Source organism: Ceratotherium simum, chromosome 2 (assembly GCF_057802395.1).
Source record: "Ceratotherium simum simum isolate JZ-2026a chromosome 2, ASM5780239v1, whole genome shotgun sequence".
NCBI lineage: Eukaryota > Metazoa > Chordata > Mammalia > Perissodactyla > Rhinocerotidae > Ceratotherium > Ceratotherium simum.
Window position 1 is genome coordinate 37,598,364 of NC_141901.1, and position 23,735 is coordinate 37,622,098.

General features: G+C 35.3%; 1 protein-coding gene across 1 annotated transcript; it reads right to left on the reverse strand.

Moving 5' to 3' along the window:
• Positions 1-366: 366 nt before the first annotated feature.
• On the reverse strand, positions 367-8,501 carry LOC101395389 (olfactory receptor 10R2). Its single transcript, XM_087419071.1, has 2 exons — positions 8,466-8,501; positions 367-1,293 (listed from the first exon to the last, which is right to left on the reverse strand). The coding sequence occupies exons 1-2, from the start codon at positions 8,487-8,489 to the stop codon at positions 367-369; spliced, it is 951 nt and encodes a 316-aa protein (XP_087275197.1). The 5' UTR covers positions 8,490-8,501.
• Positions 8,502-23,735: the final 15,234 nt, after the last annotated feature.

Consider the following 23,735-nt stretch of genomic DNA (forward strand, 5'->3'; position numbering starts at 1 on the left):
GTTAGTAGAGAAAAATGCGGTAGCTGACAGAGCTAATAAATAAGTGAAACTCCACTGGCCCCAATGTAGGATTCACAAATTAAAGAATACCAACATAAGACAAAGGGATAAATTTTAGCATTAAATGCAATTTACTGTTATTACAGTGAACTGGACATTTAGATTTGAACAATACTCTGAGATTTCATCTCAGAAGCTGAAAAATAATACCCTACAGATTGGATTTAAAGGGATTGTGAGGAGAAAAATATATTTTGTGGTATATATTTTATAAAGAACTAATATTTCAATGAATTGATGATAGATATAATATGCATGAAAAAAGGAGGGTATTATTTATTATAGAATCTAAAATATAATAATATTTCAATTATATCCTTTCCTTCCTAACACTTTTTTGAGAGCAACTTGGACATCCTTGTTTCTGAGACTATATACCATAGGGTTTAATAATGGAGTCACAATGGTATACATCAGCCTGTCCTTGCTGGACACATAGTTTGCTGTTGGCCTCAGGTAGATGTAGGAAGCACAGCCGTAATGAACAATAACAACAGTGAGGTGAGAAGCACAGGTGGAAAAAGCTTTGCGTCTGCCTTCAGCAGAGGGAATCTTTAGGATCGTCCTTAGAATGCAGAGATAAGAAACACAGATGAACAAAAATGGGATCACAAGTACAAGAACCCCGCAGATGAATATGACAAATTCATGAACACCTGTATTGGTGCAAGCCAGATGAATGACTGGGGAGATGTCACAGAAGTAGTGGTTGACTTTGTTGGCACCACAGAAAAGGAGGCTGAAAACTAAATTTACTACTGTAAGTGAGGCCAAAAAGCCTCCAATTCCACAGGCAGCTGCCAATTTTCCACAGACCTGCCAATTCATAAGGATGGGGTAATGCAGAGGATGACAGATGGCAGAGTAGCGATCATAACCCATCACTCCCAATAGGTGGCAGTTGGTAATAGCAAAACCAAGAAAGAAGAACATTTGAATGGCACAACAGATAAAGGAGATTGTCCTGGCCACAGAAAGAAGATTGATGAGCATCTTGGGAAGGATGACAAAGGTGTAGAATGTCTCCGATGTTGAGAGAATGCCGAGGAAGAAGTACATTGGGGTGTGAAGGCTTTGATCCTGGCAGATGACACTAATAATAGTGACATTACCAGTGAGAATGACAATATACAGAAGGAGAAAAACCACAAAGAGGGCCAGCTGAATTTCACCAAGGCTCGAAAAACCCATCAACACAAATTCAGTGACCATGGTGAGGTTTTCTGCCGTGACCTGCAATAAAGAGTGAAGCGGTAAAACTTATTCAGGTACATGGATATAAGAATCTGAGGTATAGAGGCCTATGCTCCTTTCTGGAGGTGTAGGGAGAATCTTGCCTTTTCCAGTCTAGCACCTTCTCAGATTCATTGATTCATGGTCCCCCTCCTCCTTCGTCAACCAGCACAGTTATATCTCTCTCTGACTCTCTGATTCTCTCTTCCGCTTTTTAAAACCCTGTGACTACATGGATACACTCAAATAATACAGGATAATCTCTTTATCTGAATGTCAGTGGATCAGCAAACTTAATTCTGTCTCCAACCTTAATTCTCCTTTTTCATGTAACCTAACTTATTCATATATTCCAAGGATTATAACATGGACATTTTTGGAGGGCCATTATTCTGGTTTCTACAACTTTTGTTGTTGCTAGTGTCATTGAGTGGATTCAGACCCCTAGAGACCCTGTGTACAGCACAGCAGAACCCTGTCTGGTCTTTTTTTGTGCCATCCTCTCATCTTCTGGTGCTATATCAGACAATGCTTCACTTCTATTCAAGAGTTTTCATGGCCATCTTCTTTTTCCAAAGTGGATGGCCTGGTCCTTCTTCCTAGTCTGTCTTAGTCTGGAAGCTCTGCTAAAACTTGTCCACCATGAGTGACCTTGCTGATGTTTGAAATATCAGTGGTATAGTTTTTATGCAGCATGGCAGCTCGCTCCCACCACAGTATGACAACAAACAGATGGGTGGTGTGGTTCCCTGAGCGGGAAATGAACTCAGGCTGCAGTGGTGAGAGCACCGAATCTTAACCACTAGACCACTAGAGCTGGCTTTATTACAACTAGCAACACAAAATCCAAAAATGAAATAAAGTAAACAATTCTCTTTATAATAACATTAAAAAAATATTTAGGATCAAATTTAACAAATGAGGAGCAAGACATATACACGGAAAACTACCAAACATTGTTGAGAGAAATTAAAGAAGAATTAAATAAATGAAGAGACGTCCATTTTCTTGGGTTAAAAGACTCAATATTTTTATGAGGCAGCTCTGAGCAAATTGATCTGTAGATTCAACATAACTTCTATCAAACTTCAGCAGGTTTTCTTGTGAAAATTGACAAAGTGGTTATAAAATGTATATGAAAAGGAATCAGAATAGTCAAAATGTGAAAATGAAGAGTAAAGATGGAGGATTTATATTTTCTGATTTCGAAACTTACTCTAAAGATATAGTAATCAAGAAAGTATGGTACTCATGTATAGTTATACATATAGATCAAAGGACAGAATTGAGAGTCCAGAAATATACACTTCAAAGGTACCATTATGAAAAGGAAGAGAACATCACACGTAAATAAAAATGTATTTGCAAAACATATATCTGATAAAGGATTTGTTTCAAAATATATAAATAACTCTTACAGTTAAATAATGAGAAACAAGCAGTTTAAAAAATGGGCAAACGCTTTCCATAGACATTTCATCAAAGTATATCAGCAGTTAACAGGTATATGAAAATATGTTCAATATCATTAGTCATTAGGGAAATACAAAATAAAACCACAGTGAGGTGACTGTTCACATACACTAGAACGAGTATAACTAAAATAATGGCCACTTAAGGGTGATGATGAGGTTGTGGAGAGATTGAAACCCGTATGTATTGCTGGTGGAAATGTAAAATTACGAAGTCACTTTTGAAAACAGTTTGGTAGTTTTTTTCTAATGGTAAATATAAACTTATATAATAATATAACAATTTCATTCTTAGGAATATACCAAAAAGAAGTGAATGCTATCCACACAAAGACCTTTAAGTGAATGTTCATAGCAGCATTATTCATAATAGCTAAATAAAGGAAACTATCCAATTGCATATCAATTTATGAATAAATAAATTTATGGATAAACAAAATCTAATCTAGCCATGAAATTGAATACTATTCAGTAATAAAAAGAAATGAACTATAAGTACATACCATAATGTAAATTATCTTCAAAAATATTATGTTAAATGAAAGCAGCCAAGTGCAAAAGACTACACATTTAAAATTCAATGTATATGAAATGTCCAAGAAAGGATAATCTATATCAGTAGAAAGCAGATTAGTTGTAACCTGGGAATGAGACAGAACGAGAATTGACTGCAAACAGTCAAGAAGTATCTTTTTGGGATAATGAAAATGTTCTAAAACTGGATTGTGGTGATGATTACACAACTCTATTAATTTGTACAGTTAAAATGGGTGAATATCATGGTATGTAATGCTATTTTAAAAAGGTTATTTTGGAGGAAATTCATAGATATAATATTGGCTATTTAATTTTTCATATATGTGGCTATTTTAATCACTAAAAGAAAACATTTGGGGCATTAGGATTCATTTAATTTTCATCATTTGAGTCCTTGTCTGGGGTCTTGTAGAGTTTCTGGAACACATTATATATTAAAAAATTTTTGTAAAATAACTTTAAGTTATTAATTATTTACATTTCTAATCTAACAACTTAGAGTTTACCATGCTAGTAATGCCCAGTTCTATCTCCAGCCCACAGTTAATATAGCCATAAATATATTAAAAAAACAGAAGAGAAGATCATATTCCTGAAGAGGATTGAGAAAGAGGCTCTATTGAATTCAATACAGATGGATTAAGTTAAATTGCAAATGACTATTTATTTCACGTGTTTTCCCCCTTTGAATAACCACAATATAGACATTCAAGAAAAATCAGAACTCATTTTTTAGCTGATTCAAACTGATGGGAACAAAAGAATCATTATCTGTATTTATATGCAGGATAACTATATCCTTAAGTAACCAGAATTTTCCCTACCACCTTTCATTTTCACTTCCCTTACCCATCAATATCTCTATTTATGGATACATGTGGAGTCCATCACGCTTAGATCAAAATATGGTCTGTTGTAGAGCAATTTAATTCTGATACATAAACTGCCTTTAGAACAAACATTGTATATGGGACATAGGGGCAGGAAAAGCAATGTAAATTGGGGTCAAGATTTGCTATAGTCTTTTATGCAGTAAAAAAGCAAAGAAACTTGACTATTTTTGAAGTCATTTTTTATTCAATGTGTTAATGAATATTGGTCTGAGAGAAATCTGTCTTTGATCAAAGATTATTAAAAAGAAAAATGTCCAAAGCAACAGGGTATAAAACATGCTGGAACACAATAAAATGGAAGAATAAACCTAAAGACTTGAAAAACAGTCAAATCATGTAAATATTTCATAGAGTTCAGCAAATTACAATTCTACAACAAAACATGACAAAAGACAATAACAAAAACTAAAACAGCCACAAACAGAAGAAAACCCTTGTAAAACTAAGCAACATCATTAATTAAATATAACTAAATAAAATAGAGACATACTTTAAAGGATTGGAGAGAAAGTAACAGACATAGAAGAATGACAAAGCAGATCCAACATGCACAGCATCGGAGTCTTTATAAAACAAACTCAATATTTAAAACCAGTAAAGAGGGCCGGCCCTGTGGCTTGGTGGTTAAGTGCGCACGCTGCGATGCTGGTGGCCCGGGTTCGGATCCCGGGTGCGCATCGAGGCACCACTTCTCCGTTCATCCTGAGGCCGAGTCCCGCATACAGCAACTAGAAGGATGTGCAGCTACGACATACAACTATCCACTGGGGCTTTGGGGGGAAAAAATAAAATAAATAAAATCTTTAAAAAAAAATAAAAATAAAACCAGTAAAGAAAACTTCCCTGAAATAAAAACAATCTGCATCTACATGTTGAAATTATCTGTCGTCCTTTCACCTTATTCAGATTCATGACTATCCAAATATTCATGAACATTGACCAAAAACAGTCAAGCATAAGATATATCCCAGTTAAAGTATTATATTTAAATACAAGGAAAAATGATCTGTACTTTTGAGCAAAAATACTGATCACTAAAAATAAAAAGTAAATCATGTGGAAATCATATTTCTTGGCAGCAATATACAATGCATAATGAGAGTGTGGAGCTTTTCAAGAAATCCAAGGAAAGAAGATTTGACCAAAGATTTTTATTCATAGACATACTGTCCTCACAGACAAAAGATATAGTAAAATAGTTTTAAATATACTAACACTCCAGGAATATTAAAACCACTAACTTTTCTTGATGAACTCACTAGATGAAGAGATCCATTCACCCAGAGATGTCTGGTGGATCATTTGGCTAAAGGACTGGTAGTGGACACTGAATAAATATACCTAACTGTAGATCCAAATAGCACATAAATGTTAAGTACTTGGCAAAGAAAGAGTAACACATTTAAAAAATAAGAAGAGAATGAACAGAGAAATGGTGAAGTAGGGAAATTTTACTTATTGCTGCATAAATAATGATGAGACTCAATGTCTATCATTTAAAACTGATCAAACAAATAATGAATGTCTAGGAAAAAAGACTAAAGATAAAAATAATCAGATATATTCTTAAAGCAGAACTTAACTCTATGCATTGTATAAGACACATCCATAACAAAATGATTCAGAAAGGCTAAAAAATGGAGAAAAGGGAAATAATCCCAGCACACAGAAACCAAAAAAGCAGGGGTTATGATCTTGATATTTGACAACTTAAAATTAAGACCAGAATCATTATGCGAGCAACAACAAAAACAATGACAAAAGATATTTTTAATGTTAACACACACAATTCACAATGACATTATAATAGATATGAATTTATGTCCCCTCAAAACAGAGTGCAACCTTCATAGGAAAGAACTCATAAAAGATTTACAAGGAGAAACAGGCAGACATACCAACAATGGGTAACTTTAATAAACCACTCTGGTCAAAACAGATCAAGAAGAAAAATATAACTAAAGATTTAGGAAACTGAAACAGCAAGATCAGTAAGGTATATCTTACAGGTATACAATGAGTTTGTCTTCTAATAGAAGAGTATACACTTTCTTTTCAAGGTACATCTAATATTTATGAATTTTGACTGTATATTAATTCACAACAAAAATGTCAAGCAATGTCACAAATTGAAAAGAATACAAACATATTTCCTAATCCCTTGTAATAAACTATTAATGGATAATAAAATAAAAACCTCTTTTATCTGATAATTTTAAAATATTATTACATAACCGTTGGGTCAAAGGGGAAATACAAAGCAAAATAAATAAGTTCTATAAAATAATGTCAGCTATATTCTACATATTAGAATATGGGGTCTAATTTAAAGCAGTGATTAGAGGAAAACTCATACCTTAATTATATATATATGAAATTTTAAAAAATAAAAATTTTTATGAAACAACAGAAATTTACAAATAGAGCAATAAATTAAAGAGAAATAAAAAGGTAAAAATAATACAAATAAAATAAAAATAGTATAGAAAAAGAGAAAACCACTAGAATATATATATACACGCACACATACATTGGCTCTTGGGTTAAAAAAATAGACAAAACATGCATCTACTACTACTTTATCTAAAAAAATACTAGAAAAGAGAAAGCACATGTATACACAGTACAAAATGACAAGGCAAACAACCATTTTAGGAAAGAAATTTTCAGATGTCATAATAGAATCTTTGTACAAATCTTTTCAAGGAAATTTGAAAGTCCAGAATTATCCAGAAATGGATAATTTCTGGAAAAAATTAATTCTCAGTCAAAATAAAAATGGCTATTTATTCTAGGTCAATTCACTTAGAAGAAATAAAGGATATTATCATAGAGCTACTCCTCAAAAAAGACACTATGCCTATACTGTTTCATAGAGAAATTCAATAAATCTTCAAAAATGAGATGCTGTTAACGCCACATAAACTGTTTCTAAAATACAATAGTAGCGCAATAAATACTTAAAAAAAAAATCCACTTGAATCTTCAACTCATGTAATGTTTAAAAACTCTCTTGAGTGTGTCAATGAAATGCAAAAAAAAAATGAAAGGATTAGAATAAAAGGTATTACGTGATGGAAAAATTGAAAAGCTAAGCTTAAATATAATGACAGATTATCAGATAGTAGTAAATAATCAACAAATTGATGGCATAAAATAATATTCATATTTGCAACAAAAACACAGTCAGAAATATTAGAAAACAAACAACAAATGGAAAATTACCAAAAATATTTTCAAAATGTTAATATTAATAAAAAACTTAAATACAAACTGATGGAAAAAATACCTAAAAGTCCAGTGTAGAAAATGGATATAAGCACGCAGTGTATAAAATAGGAACAAAATGCATCAAATATATAAAATTTAGTTTCACTTCATTTAAAATACACTGCAAGTTAAAATTAAACTGAAGGATCATTTACACTCTTCAAATTAGCAGTAGTGATTTGGGTTATATGACCAGCAACGGAAATACTTGCTAATAGGATTACAAATTGATTATAACTTTATGGAAAGAAATTGTGCAAAACATATCAAAACCCTTAAATACAGTCATTCCATTTTTTCCAGTAATTCCATTTTTGAAAATCTACCCTATGGTAACAGATTTATGCATGAGGATATATTTACAGTAAGGAAAATTTGGTGGTCTAATATGGACTAATAGTATCAGGTTTAAGAAGGCAGTGTTATGTAGTGTATGCAAGTATAGAATCTGAAGATAGGTAACTTGGATTTGGGTCCCAGTTCTTCCATTTGGTGACTGTGTGACCTTGGACAAGTTACTTAACCTCTCTGTGTTAGTTTCTTCATCTGGAAAAGGTCAGATGTGAGGATTAAATGTTTTCGTATATGTCAAGTGCCTAAAACTACATTAGAAGCATGCTACTATGGTGTTATTTTCTTTGATGATTATTTTTCTCACTAGGCTCTTTGTAAACAAATCAGCCATTCTAAAACAGTGATTTTGAAACCTTTTGCTTATCCCATCACTGAGATTATAGAATCAAGTTAGTCATTAACACCAGTAGTTTTAAAACCCAAATAGAGTAGATGAGAGAAACAGAGAAGACATTGGGAGAAGTACACAAAGTATGAGTAGCCCTTGTTTAAAGTGAATCTTTTGTTTCAGTCTGTGTGCATGTGCCCAGGCATGCTGGGTGGAAATTAAATTATATTTCTTACTTTGTCTTGCAGGTAGAACTACGAACAGAGAATATACAACTCAATGGGCTGACAGCTTTGTTGGAAAATAAACTTTCTTTACCTCTTCAGGCCCCCTGATTCCCATATCTGCTGTTTTGGGCAAGACTGACTCTTCTCTAGAGGCAGAACTCTGAAATTTGAAGAATTTCAGTGTTTCTAAAAAGAAAAATAAATATCCATGACGCCCTCTATTTTCAATATTGTTTGCCTTTCCTCTCTCATATGAGGTCCTGAGGGGAAATTAGAAGAGACAAATCCATTCAAGGCAGGAGTCTATAGATTTTTGTTTCCACTGCTTTTGACCTGGGAAGGTGAATTGGAAGAGATGATTTTCAAGAGTGATTTAGGCAGCAAAAATACAGGGGCCTGAGAATGAGAGGCATAACATTGCAGACACAGAACTGCTTGGACAAGGTGGCAAGAAATAGGAGAATAGATAGCAAAGTGAGTATTGAAACAGTTCGGTTGAGAAGAAGTGGCAAATGCAGAGACACTAAAAGTTTCATTTAACCAATTACCTTCTTACCCCAAACCTTATAATAATCCCTGTGAGCTTTATAATACTCCAAACTCCTTGGCAGGAAAAAAAAAAAAAAAACAAGTGGGGGAGGGTATTAATAATTTGGTTTCTCACTATACTCCAAATTCATCTCTTCCATCTCCCAGATTTTGTCCCAATATTTTAATTGCATGGAACTTCGTGTAGTTCATTGAGCACGCAGTGAGCCATGTCATATCACAGCAATGCCTTTTCCTGCTTTGGGCAGATCATCTGACCTCTCAGAAAAGAGCAAATCATTTGCTCTCAAGTCCCATTCCCATAGCACTTCTTTAAATTCAACGAATATTTAATGCGTATGTTCTAAGTCACAGCCACACCATTAAGTGTTTGGGATACATCAGTTAACAAAACAAAGATCCCTACCCTCATGAAACATATATTCTAGAACGTTTCACATTTTAGATAATGACCTTTGCCAAGGAAAATTTGAGCTCTTAGAATACAAAGACCACGTTGTTCATTTGACAAAAGTTTTTGTGCCAGGCACCATGCATTCACATGTGGCTCCCTAACCCCATCAGCATCAGAGTTCCTAGCAAATAGCAAAGATTCAAAATATATGTGAGAAAAATCAATGATTAAACACATTAATACAAGAATAAATCACTGCAACTGATTTATATATATTTGTCCCATAGCTGATAGAGGTATTAAATGAGCAAGGAAGCTAGAGAAAGATTTGTATCCAGAAGAAAGCACTAGATGTGAAGTGAAAAGTCACAAATCCACATTCTTATTTTAGCAGTATTTTTTTGAGTAAATAATTAAATCTTTTTAAATTTCAGTTTTCTGCAATTTGGGATATTATGAGGATTAATGGACAGCATAAGTAAAATATGTAGCCTAGAATTACACATAAGAAGCTCTAATTAAATATTTCCTACTTTTCTTCCTTCTTGAGGTTGATACTATGAATACCTTCCATGACCATTCTGTAATATCTCTAATGTTTTCCTTTTTTCCTAACCTTAAGACCTCAACCTGAGCACTATGTTGTCTCCCCATCCTGCTATTTCCCTATTACCACCCCTCAGTCCTTCACTTTTATTGTATATAGATCACAATTCTAAAAAGATCTCAGCAATTTCTGAATTGAATATAAGATGAAAGGCATAACTAGTTATTATTTATGAGTTAGCATAAATATACCATAAGATTTTAGATAATTTAATGAATCATATTCCTTAAGCTATTTATGACATAAGGAAGAACAAGTCACCAATGTGAAAATTTCACATTCCCCAAAATGTGAGTCCTAGGGTATAGTTGAATCCAGTTATCCTATCTCCTAATCATAGTCCAGGGTCCTTAAGGAAACGTCCAAGAAATTTTCCACGAATAGCTTCAATTCCAGTGTATTACATATCTTTCTCCTATTGTCTTAAAATTTTTCAAGCCAGTAACAAAACACTCACCACCATACTCCCTGAACAGTGCTCATTGTGTCTCTTCTGAATGGATGGATCCACCTACAACCCTGATGAGTATTATTAATAGACATTTTTCTGGATGTGAGCGTTAGTGTTGATGTCATTGTGTCTCTTCTGAATGGACGGATCCACCTACAACCCTGATGAGTATTATTAATAGACATTTTTCTGGATGTGAGCATTAGTGTTGATGCCCTGCTTGGTAATTTTGCTACCCAGCACCCTAGGGAGCCATTACCACAGTCCTCCTGAAACAGGTCATGCTTTCCCTTAATTAGAAACTATGATCCAAGGAGAAAATGGACCTCAAAACTCTCTTGCCAAAAGATAAACCATGCAATAGACTAGGGGAATTTGTTAGTCTTATTTTAGACTCCCCAGTGCGATGAACACTATCAGCAGAAAAGATATGGTAACCCTCTCCCATGGGCCTCCTCCTGCAGTTCTTGCTTTTCACCCTTTGCTCGAAGGCAAGAATTGCCTGTGCTTTTCCATCCTGCACTCTAGCCTCTATTTCAAAGGAGAGGAGTATGTTTTGAGAAGTGACAGAGCAATGGACTGGTGTAGATCTAGCAATGACAGCAGCAAAAGCAAATCTGAGGCATGCAATGTAGTGTGGAAGTACTCAGTTGCAGGGCCTGGAGACATGATTTACATACTTATTCATTCCAAAAGCATATACTTAGTTCTTACTTTTATCATGAAATGCGTTTTCTTGTTATTGAGGTATAATTGACATAAAGTCCTATATTAATTTCAAGCATTCACCATAATGATTTGATAATTGTATGTGTCGTGAAATGATCACCACAATAAGGCTAGTTAACATTCATTACCATACATAGTTATAGTATTTTTTTGTGTGATTAGAACTTTTAAGATTTACTCTCTTAGCAACTTTCAAATACAGTATTATGAGTTATGGTTACCATGCTGTACATTACATCCACATGATCATGATTTTATAACTGTACCTTCATTTTGTGCCTTTTGACTCCCTTCACTCACTCCACTCACCTCCCACCCCCCACCTCGGGCAACCACCAGTCTGTTCTCTGTTATCTATGAGCTTGGTTTTATGTTTTGTTTTTGTTTTATATTCCACATACAAATGAGAACATATACTATTTGTCTTCTCTGCCTGACTTATTTCACTTAACATAATGCCCTTAATATCCATCCATATTGTTGCAAATGTCAAGATTTCATTCTTTTTTTATGGTTGAATACTATTCCATTGTACATATATAACACATTTTCTTTATCCATTCATCCATCAATGGACACTTAGTTTGTTTCCATATCTTGGCTATTGTAAATAATGCTGCAATGAACATGAGGGTGCATATAGCTTTTCAAGTTAGTGTTTTCATTTTCTTCAGATAAATACTCAGAAGTGGAGTTGCTGGGTCATGTGGTAGTCCTAGTTTTAATATTTTGAGGAAGCTCCATACTGTTCCACAATAACTGCACCAATTTATATTCCCAACAACAGTGCACATGGGTTCCCTTTTCTTCACATCCTCACCAGCATTTGTTGTCTTTTTAATAATAGCCATTCTAACAGATGTGAGGTGATATTGTGATTTTGTTTTGCATTTCCCTGATGATTAGTGATGTTGAGCATCTTTTCATGTACCTGTTGACCATCTGTATGTCTTCTTTGGAAAAATGTCTGCTCAGATCTTTTGCCCACTATTTAATCAGATTTTTTTTTTTTTACTAAAGAGTTTTATGAGTTCTTTATATATTTTGGATGTTAATCCCTTATTGGACAGATAATTTGCAAATATTTTTTTTCCCATTCAATAGGTTGCCTTTTCATTTTGTTGATGTTTTCCTTTTCTGTGCAGAAACTTTTTAGATTGATGTAGTCCCGCTTATTTATTTTTGTTACCTTTGCTTTTGGTGTCAAATTCAAAATATCATTGCCAAGATTGATGTCAAAGAGAATAATGCCTATTTTTTCTAGGAGTTTTATAGTTTCAGGTCTTACATTCAAGTCTTTAATCCATTTTGAGTTAATTTTTATTTGTGTATGGTGTAAGACAGTGGTCCAATTTCCTTCTTTTGCATGTTGCTGTCCAGTTTTCCCAAAACTATTTGTTGAAGAGACTGCCCTTTACCTGTTGTATATTCTTGGCTCCTTGGCTCCTTTGTCATAAATTAATTGACCATATATGCATGGGTTTATTTCTGGGCTCTCTATTCTGTTCCATTGATCTATACATCTATTTTTGTGCCAATGCAATACTGTTTTGATTACTATAGATTTGAAATATAATTTGCAACCAGAGAGCATGATGATTTCAGCTTTGTTCTTCCTTTTCAACATTGTTTTGGCTATTTGGGGTCCTTTGTGGTTCCATACAAATTTAACAATTGTTTTTTATAGTTCTGTGAAAAATACCATTGGAATTTTTATAGAGGTTACATTGAATCTATAGATTGCTTTGGGTAGTATGAACATTTTAAAAATATTAATTCTTCTAATCCATGAGCACAGAATATCTTCACATTTATTTGTGTCTTCTTCAATTTCTTTCACCAACATCTTATAGTTTTAGGTGTATAGGTCTTTCACCTCCTTGGTTAAATTTATTCCCAGGTATTTTATTCTTATTAATTCCATTGTAAATAGGATTGTTTTCTTAATTTCTCTTTCTGGTACATCATTATTAGTGTATAGAAATATAACAGACTTCTGTACATTGATTTTGTATCCTTCAAATTTACGAATTCGTTTATTAGTTCTAACAGTTTTTCGATTGGGTCTGTGATTTCTATATATAGTATCACGTCATCTATGAATAGTGACAGTTTGACTTCTTCCTTTCTAATTTGAATGCCTTTTATTGTTTTTTCTTGCCTAATAGCTCTGGCTGGGACTTTCAATCATATGTTAAATAAAAGTAGTGAGAGTGGGCACCTTTGTCTTTTTCCTGATCTTAGAGGAAAAGCTTTCAGCTTCTCGCCATTGAGTAGATATCAGCTGTGGGCTTGTCATATATGGCCTTTATTGTATTGAGGTATGTTCCCTCTATACCCACTTTGTTGAGAGTTTTTATTATATATGGATGTTGAATTTTGTCAAATGCTTTTTCTGCATCTATTGTGATGATCATATTTTTTTTTTTTTTTTTTTTTTTTTTGCTGAGGAAGGTTCACCCTGAGCTAACATATGTCACCAATCTTCCTCTTTTTGCTTGAGGAAGATATGCTCTGAGCTAACATCTGTTGCCAGTCTTCATCGATTTTGTATGTGAGTCACCACCACAGCATGGCTGCTGATGAGTGGTGTAGTTCCATGCCCGGGAACCAAACCTGGGCCACTAAAGCAGTGTGCCAAACTTAAACACTAGGCCACCAGAGCAGCACCTGATCATATGATTTTTATTTTTCATTTTGTTAATGTTGTGTGTCATGTTGATTGATTTGTGGGTGTTGAACCATCCTTGCATCCCTAGAATAAATCCCACTTGATCATGGTGTATGGTCCTTTTAACGTATTGTTGAATTTGGTTTGCTAATATTTCACTGAGGATTTTTGCACCTACGTTCATCAGGGATATTGGCCTATAATTTTCCTTTCTTGTGATGTTTTTTTCTGGTTTTGGTATCAGGGTAATATTGGCCTCATAAAATGAGTTTTGAAATTTTCCATCCTCTGATAGTTTTTGGAAGAGTTTGAGAAAAATTGGTATTACTTCTTCTTTGAATGTTTGGTAGAATTCAACAGTGAAGCCAGGACTTTTGTTTATAGGGAATTTTTTAATTACTGATTCAATGCCCTTACTAGGAATTGGTGTCTTCAGATTTTCATTTTCTTCATGATTCAGTCTTAAAAGGTTGTATGTTTCTAGGAATTTATCAATTTCTTTTAGGTTGTCCAATTTGTTGGCATATAATTTTTTGGCATGTAAAATCTCTTATGATGCTTTGTATTTCTGTCGTTGTAATGTCTCCTCCTTCATTTCTGATTTTATTTATCTGTGCCTTGTCTCTTTTATTCCAGTTGAACTCAGCTAAAGGTTTGTCATTTTTTTTATCTCTTTAAAGAATCAGATCTTAGTTTCATTGACCTTTTCTATTGTCTTTTTAGTCTCTATTTTCTTAATTTCTGCTCTGATCTTTATTGTTTCCTTCCTTCTACTAATTTTGTGAGTGATTTGTTCTTCTTTTTCTAGCTTCTTGAGGTGTAAAGTTAAGTTGTTTATTTGAGATTTTTCTTGTTTCCCAAGGTAGGAACTTATTGCTTTCAACTTCCCGCTTAGAACTGCTTTTGCTGCTTTCCATAAGTTTTGGCATGTTGTATTTCCATTTTTGTTTGTCTAATTTAGCTTTTTATTTCTTCATTGATTCATCGGTTATTCTATAGCATGTTGTTTAGTCTCCACGTGTTTGTGAGTTGCCCAGTTTTGTTCTTATAATTGATTTCTACTGTTATACCATTGTGGGCAGAAATGATGCTTGATACAATTTTAATCTTCTTAAATTTGTTAAGCCTTTTTATGTGGCCTAATATATGACCTATACTGGAGAATATTCCTTGTGCAATTCAGAAGTATGTGTATTCTGTCACTTTGGGATGGAATGTTCTGTATATATCTGTTAAGTCTATCTGGTTTAACGTGTCATTTAAAGCTGATGTTTCCTTATTGATTTTCTGTCTGGATGTTCTACCCATTGATGTAGGTTGGATATTAAAGTCCCCTACTCTTGTTATATTGCTCTCTATTTCTCGCTTTAGGTTCGTTCATATTTGCTTTATATATTTAAGTGCTCCTATATTGGGTGCCTATATATTTGTTAATGTTATATTCTCTTGTCCAATTACCCCATGATGGTTATGTAATGCCCTTCTTTGTGTCTTATTGCAGTCTTTGTTTTAAAGTCTATTTATTCTGAAATAAGTATAGCAACTCCAGCTTTCTTTCAGTTTCCATTGGCATGGAATATCTTTTTCCATCCTTCACATTCAATCTATACATGTTCTTATACCTGAGGTAATTTCTTGTAGGCAACATATAGATGGATCTTGCTTTTTTTTTTTTTAATTCATTCTACCACTTTATCTCTTTTGATTGGAGAATTTAGTCCATTTGAATTTAAAGCAGTTATTGATAGGTATGTACTTATTGTCATTTTGTTAATTGTTTTCAGGCTGTTTTGTAGTTCCTCTGCTCCTTCTTTCTTCTCTTGTTCTCTTTCTTTGTGGTTTGATGACTTTCTCTAGTGGTGTGCTTACATTCTGTTCTCATTATCTAAACTTTTGTACATCTACCATAGGTTTTTGCTTTGTGGTTACCACAGGGCTTACATGTAACAATTTATATTTATAACAGTCCGTCTTAAGTTGATGAAAACTTAAGTTTGAATGCATTCTAAAGCCCTATATTTTCAATGTCTCCCTCTCACATTTTATGTTTTTGATGTCACATTTTGCATCTTTTTATCTTGTGTATCCCTTAGCTTCTTTCTGGAAGACACTGGTGAGCTGTAGTGAGGCAGAAAAGGAGGGCACATATGTTGTTCCTTGGCCTACATTCTCTAAGAGCACCTCTGTAGCCTTTAAATGTGTGTCAAACCTGAGGCTTGCTCCTAAGGACAAGGCTCCAGGACTAGCTAGTAGGCCTCTTTCACATAGACTGGGGGTGTGTTTCAGTCTGATGTCTGTGCATTGCCCTGGGGATGGTGGCCTGCCTAGAACTATATTTTCAATTGTTACTTTCCTGTCAGACCCAAGAATGCAAGCCCCTCTGGCCATTAGGGCCTGGTGATCAACGGGTATCCCCTGAACAGCAGCTGTAAAAACCAAGGCACCAGACATAACAACTGGGGTAACAGACATGTATAAAAGCTCCCCTCTGAGAGATGCTGGCTCTCCGGAACATGGCAAAGGAACAGTGTGAAAACAGTGCCTGACTCTAATGTCTTAGGAAGAGTTAACAGTATGCCCTTTAATGTGTGTTTAATGTGAAGTCTGCCCCTCAGGCTGCAGCTATGATGATAAGCAAACAGACCTCTTTCACAGATAGATTGCGCTCTTAGGTCTGTTGCTTCTTTCTGTGCCCTGGGGGTGGTAGCTGTTTAAGAACTCTTTCCCTATTGGTTACATTTCTGTGGGACCTGTGAGAATAAGCCTCATTGGTCACCAAAGCCAAGTGATGTAGAGGTGTCCCCTGACAGCAGCTGCAAAAATCAGGGAGCCAGACAAGGTTATGAGCACCTTTCTTGAAGATACTAGCAAGCTGAAGCAAGGCAGAGGAAGAGCACAAAGACTGCAACCACTGGCCTCCATTCCTTGAGAGCACCTCCATAGCCCTCTATAAGTGTGCCAAACCAAAAGCCTGCCCTTCAGGCCACAATTCCTGGACAAGCAACTAGGCCTCTTTCTCTAAAAGGCTGTGGCTGTGTTTCAGCTGGCTATCTATGCAGTGTCCTGGGAGTGTTAGTCTGCCAGGAACTGTGTCTCCAATTGTTACAGTCTCATGGGAGCCAGGAACACAAGCCACGCTGGCCTCCAGAGCCAGGTGATCAAGGACATCCCCAGGTGACCAAGGGAAGGTGGCAGCTGCAAAAATTGGGTCATCAGATCTAAAAATTGGGGGAGCAGAATGTGTTAAAGATCCCCTCTGGGAGATACTGGTGCCCTGGAATGCAGCATAGGGAGAGTGCAAAGAGGGAGCTCACTGACTTGAGCTCGCCAGAGCGCGAGTGCAAAAATGACAGCCTTTGAAAAAAAGAAAAAGAAGAAAGAAAATAAAAAAGGGGAAATTAAGAAAAATAAAAGGGAAAAAAATAAGATGCCACACCCTGGCTTTAGCAAGGCAGAGGAAGAGCAGGAAGATGGCACCCACCAGTCTTTGACCCCAGAGAGTATCCCAGCAGGCCTCTGCCTCTCAGACCAATGCTTTAAAATTAGGAAATGAGTCTTTTTCACATAAAGTCTGGGCACTGTTCAAAGGGCTGCTTCTTCCCTGTGTCCTGGGGTGAGTGGGTCTGCTCAAGGGCCCTTTAAGAGCCATTCATCAGTTCAGCACAGCCCTGCAGGTCTTGCAGACACAAGCCCCACTGATCTTCAAAGCCAGATGTTTTGGGGCCTCATCTCACAGGTTGTAAATTTGGAGCACCTGATGTGGGGTATGAATACTTTGCTCCTCAGGAAGAAGCTCTGGGTTTTGAGTTCTCTCCCAGTTGTCGGTTGCCACACCGGGGGTGGGGTTTCTGGCAAGAGTGTGTCTCAGCCTTTTCTACCCACTTCTGTGTGGTTCCCTGTTATCATTCATCACTACCTTAGAGAAAGCAAACAGGAAACTGTCAGCACCTGGACTGGCTTTGCAGGATTGAGAGGAATATAATCTTAACAAATCCCCCCCAAAAGGGAGCAAGCAGTTTGCAGCAGATATTATCCACAGAAAAATCCTTAAAAAGCCTCAGAGTCCCTAGCAGGGCTGACAGAAGGTATTTCTCTCACAAAGCTAGTCAGTAAGAACTGCTTCTTCAAATGCAAAAACAACAATACAAAACTCAAGAAACAGGAAAAACCAAGGAAATAAGATACCACCGAAAGAACACAGTAATTTTCCAGTAACCAACCCCATAGAAATGGAGATCTGCAATTTGATAAAAGAATTCAAATTATTTGTTGTAAGAAAGCTCAGTGAGCTGCAAGATAACACAGAAAGACAATTCAATGAAATCAGAAAACAAAACATGAATAAAATGAGAAGTTAAGCAGAGAAAGAGAAATAAAAAGAACCAAACATAAATTCTAGAACTGAAAAATATAATGAACAAAAGGAAAAAAGCAACAGAGATCAACAGCAGCAGCCTTATGCAAGCAGGAAACAGAATCTGTGAAGTCAAACACAAGTCATTTGAAATTACCCAGCAAGAGGAGGAAAAAGAAAAAAGAATGACGAAGAGTGAAGGAAGCCTATGTGAACTGTGGGAAACTGCAAAAAGAAACACCCTACACACTGGCGTCCCAGAAGGAGAAGAGAGGAAGAAAGAGGCAAAAAGCTTACTTAGAGAAATAAGGACTGAGAATTTCCTAAATCTGAGGAGAACTTTGGACATCCAGTTCATGAAGCTCATAGATCCCTAAAAAGAGTCAACCCAAAAAGAACCTTCTCCAAGACACATTATAATAAACTGTCAAAAATCAAAGACAGGGAGAATTTTTAAAAGAGAAAAAAATTTTCTGACAAAAAAGGAATCCCTCGTAAGGCTATCAGCAGATTTCTCAGGAGAAACTCTGCAGGCCAGGAGAAAGTGGGATGATATATGGAAAGCGCTGAAAGAACAAAACTGTCAACAAAGAATACTTTGCAAAGCTGCCTTTCAGAAATGAAGGAGAGATATTGACGTTCCCAGAAAAACAAAAGCTGAGGCAGTTCACCACCACTAGATCCCCCTTACAAGAAATGCTGAAAAGAGTTCTTCACATTGAAATGAAAGGATGTAATTATTAACAAGAAACATATGAAAATATAAAACACACTGGTAAATGTAAATATATAGTCAAATTCAGAATACTCTAATACTGTAATGTGGTAGTTGTTAATCACTTATTTCTTGTACAAAGGTTAAAGGACAAAACTATGAAAATAACTATATCTACAATAATTTGTTAGTATATGAACAATATACAAAATGTGATTTGTGACATCAAAAACATAAAATGTGGTGTGGGGAATAAATTGGTAGAGATTTGGTATGTGATCAAAATTAAGTTATCAGCATAAAATAGACTATTTTAATGATAAGATGTTCTATTTCAGCCTCATGGTAAGCACAAAGCAAAAACCTGCAATAGATACACAAAAGGCAAAGAGAAAAGAATGAAAACATACCACTATGAGAAATCAATTCACAACAAAAGACAACAAGGAAGAAAGAATGGAACAAAGGACTAGAAAACAATTAACAGAATGTCAATAGTAGGTCCTTACCTAACAATAATTATTTTAAATGTAAATAGATCAAATTCTCCAAACAAAGTCTCAGTGGACAAAAAAATAAACAAAAAAGACCAAACTCTATACTGCTTACAAGAAACTCACTTCAGCTCTAAGCACACACAGTTCCAAAAGGAAGAAATGGAAAAAGATACTGCATGTAAATGGAAACCAAAAGTGAGCAGGGCTAGCTATAGTTGTGTCAGAAAAAAGAGACTTTAAATCAAAAACAGGAACAAGAGACAAAGAAGGTCATCATATAATGATAAAGTGATCAATTCATGAAGGAGCGATAACAGTTCCAAATACGTATGCATCCAATGTTGGGGTGCCTAAATATACTAAGGAAATACTAACAGATAGGAAAAGAGAATTAGACAACAATATAACACTAGTAGGGAATTTCAATGCCCCACTTTCACCAATGGATAGATCGTCTAGACAGAAAATCCATAACAAAACATTGAACTTGAATTATATTTTAGACCAACAAGACCTAACTACAACAACAAAAAAAACAGAAGGATTGACCCAACAGCAGCAGAATATACATTCTTCTCAAGTACACATGAAGAACATCCTCTAGGACAGATCATATGTTAGGTCATATAACAAGTCTTACAAATTTTAGAAGATTTAAATCATACCAAGTATCTTTTCCAACCACAATAGTATGAAACTAGAAATCAATAATGAGAGGAAAACTAGAAAATTCACAAACGTGTGGAAATTAAACAATACACTTCTGAGCAATCAGGAAAGCTGCTATGGTCTTGCCAAATTATTAGAGACCTGGAAGGAAGATGAGATCATTGCTAACAAGGTAATTGAGGAAAGAGATAGGTAGAAAAACCTCTAAGAACAATCCTTGGATGCAAATATGATGGTATCCCATGTAAATTTTCATCATTAGAACCCTAAAACACAAAATAATCTTAATAATCCAGTACATATGGTAACCTACTCAGAGATTATCAGTCACTCTCCTTCTCAGCCAACCTGGTTTGTACTAAATGGGATGATGAACAAAGTGGTGATGTTGACAGTGATGTAAGCGATCCATGCACTCATCAATGTTTACTTTGCCTCAAAAAGTTCATTGACTGACACTCACTCCTGAATGTGAACAATATTTATTAACACTGAATTTTGATTTTTTTTGTTGCAACACTGCCTTACATTTGCTGAGATGACCTATTAAGAACTTAATATGGCACCAGCTTTGAGAAAATACTTTGAAACAGAAGTATACAATCTTGTGGAAGAAACGTAATCTGAAACATTAATTGGTATATGGTGGGTTTGTGGAAACCCTAAGACTGAGATAGAGAAATCAATTCTCAGTATTTAACCTCCAGTTTATCTCAAAATGTTTTCTTCCAAGAATTTTCTCTCTGTCTCACTCCAATTCTCTATTGGCCTATAGAATTTGGGGCCCAAAGGAAAAATACTTCTTCAATATTGGAGTAATTAGATCAATGACAACACTTGGTCATTTCAGGCTTCCCAAGCTATTGAACAAATGGGAAATAAAGGAGTTATAGTGTTGCTTGAGGTGACTTACTTGACTGTCTGAGGAAATTAGGTTATAGTCTTATTATAGAGATCAGAAGAAGAGAGGAAATGTTAAGAATCTTTGTTCATACTTTATTGTACTACCATGCCTAGAGATAAGAGAAGACACCTACAATCCCCTGAAGGCAGTTTCTCCAAGGGTTCTGACTTCTTAGGAATCAACCAAAATTTTAATCAAATGTCAACTAAACACTAGGCTATATGAAGTCAGGGAACATAGCAAGGGAAAATGAGTAGATTATTCATAAATGAATAATTATATCACTATAATAATTTTTTAATTTTTTAAAATTAAAAAAATATTTTCCCTTTTAATTCAATTTGCATTCTATATTCTTGCATTAAAAAGTGTAATAGTGGTGCTTAAATTGAACACTAAGTCCAACAGCTGTATAATATTGAGAAGATTGATAGAACTATGTTAGAGCTAAAGGAGGGATGAACATCACCCAGAGGTCCTTACTACAGCTGATTTGTAATTTGGGGTAGTCTCTTCTTAAGAGTAGTGAATACAATTATTTTTTACTTCATGCTTGATCCAATAGTCAATTCTCTAGCTCCGCCACACGTAACTTGTGAGCAGCTGGATTACCATAACAGCCTCATAACTGGTCCCTCTGGTTCTACCTGTATGCCCTGTTTATGGATTATAGCTCTCTGAATTCATCTGCTACCACTGTCTTCCTCTGTCTCTCTATTACAGCACATGGTCTCCCTGGACTTCCTAGAACACCCCAGGCATGTGTCAGCCTTTGAGCCTATGCAGTGACTATTGCATCTGTCTATAATACTCTTTCCCAGATATGTGTGCAACTGCTAACTTGCTCACCACTTTCATGTCTTTGCTTAAATGTCCCCTTCTCTATGAGGCCTTTCTGAACACCCTATTTAAAATCGTCACTCAAAACACATCCACCCTCTCCCCTTGCTCCACTTTTCTTCCATAGCACATATTATCTTCTAACATGTTATGTAATTTTCTAATTTATCTTATTTATTGTGTATATTTCCTTTCTCTGCACTAGGATATAAACTCTTCTTTTTTGTTCACTAATATATCCTTTAACTAACAAAGTGCCTGACATGTAGTAAGTGCTCAGTAAATAGTATTTTATTAAAGTAAGCATGGATATTTTTGGAATTATGTAAAGGAAGAGACATCTCTGTGTGTGCAAATACATGTGTACATGCTTGAAAGACTGGTAGTGCAGTCCAACAGAGAATCATTATTTTGATTTGCCCAGCATTCTTCCTTCAGGGAACTTTCTGTCTCTGACTTCATGTAAAACAGGGAAATGAATTATAGGAGTTATCCTCTTGGCCACAGGTTTGGGCTTGTGACTGCAATGAGGCAAAGTATTTCCTCTCACCCAGGATTTATAATCTTGAGTGGAGACAGAGAGAGTTGAAAATTGTAAAATGACAATTTCCTAAAGAGATGATTAACAAGATCCTAAACTGAGAATTTTTGGAGTTGCTCTGTTTCCTTCAAAAGTCCTGGTTGTTGACTCTTTCTTCATGGACATGAACTATCCACAAATCTTAAAAAAAATTATCATTTTTGCTTACTTCAGTCAATCAGATTTGATGTAATGAACTGTTTAAGAGCCTGAATTATTGCACTAATTGCAAGCTAAGAAGTTAGTCTCCTACAATTTCATGGAAGCTGGTAGAAGACTCCTAGGTCAAAGACAAAAGACAGTTTATTACTTACGGTAATTGCAGTGACCAGAGAATCAAAATTTGTGTTGAGCCCCAAATTCCACAGGGAAATGAGGAGAGGGCCAGTGATACCTGTACATACAGTAGTGTGTTTTACAGGAGAGGGACCCAGAGCACAGGTCACCAGGACAGTCTTAACCTTTCCCTCAGCTTGACTAAACTTCAGACAGGCTTCTTCCTGACTCTAGATCTCTGACCTCCTTTTTCTTAGATCATTTCTTTTAGAAAACTTGTAATTGTAAATTGTTTCTCTGTCCCTCTGATATGTAAATTTTTTAAAAAACCTCTGGGCAGTTTTACCACCCAGGAATATCTTTCTTAAGGACCTGGAAGCCATCTTTTTGAAATATAATTATCAAGGAAGATATTGATTTTATATTCTAGTTTCTGTGTAGGGTAGGAACTTTGGTGGGTGCCTTGCTACAAGTAACAAAACTACTGTCATAAAGCAATAGAAGTTGATTTTTTTTATAAAGTCAACTAGAAAACACAGATGACCTAAGGTACTTTCCCACTAACTTAACCCGGCCTTTAAAAATTTTTTCACTCTTTGCTATGGCAGAGTTGCCAAGTTCAGCTTGAGTTCTGGTCTTTCTCCTCTATCACAATAGCCTGGAATAAAGTCTTCCTTGCCTGTTTAACATTGTTTGGCACAATTTTTGTTTTGACATAGGGAACCCGAAACTTTTATACGGGCAATAAGCACACTTGACTGCAGAGAGCGCGATATCCTTCTCTTCTAAGGCTGTTCACTAAGGAAAAGATATTCTGGAACAAAAGCAGCCTGCACCTCTGCTCTCATCTCAGGATGAGCAGAAAAGTGAGAGACACATGAAGAATTGTCTCTCAACAGTTGGCTCTGTACCTTGAAACTAAGGAAATCTAACATGTTTTTTGCATGTTTTCCTATTATGTTATGAAAGTAAATCCCTTTTATTGTCTTTGGAGAAGTGGATTTGTCTAGAGAAAAATCTCTACATAGAATATTTTCCCCTTTAAGGCAAGAAATTTTAGAGTTTTTCTCCATAGCAATTACACCTAGGGAGATAATTTTGGATTCAAAGTCATCACTTCTTGAG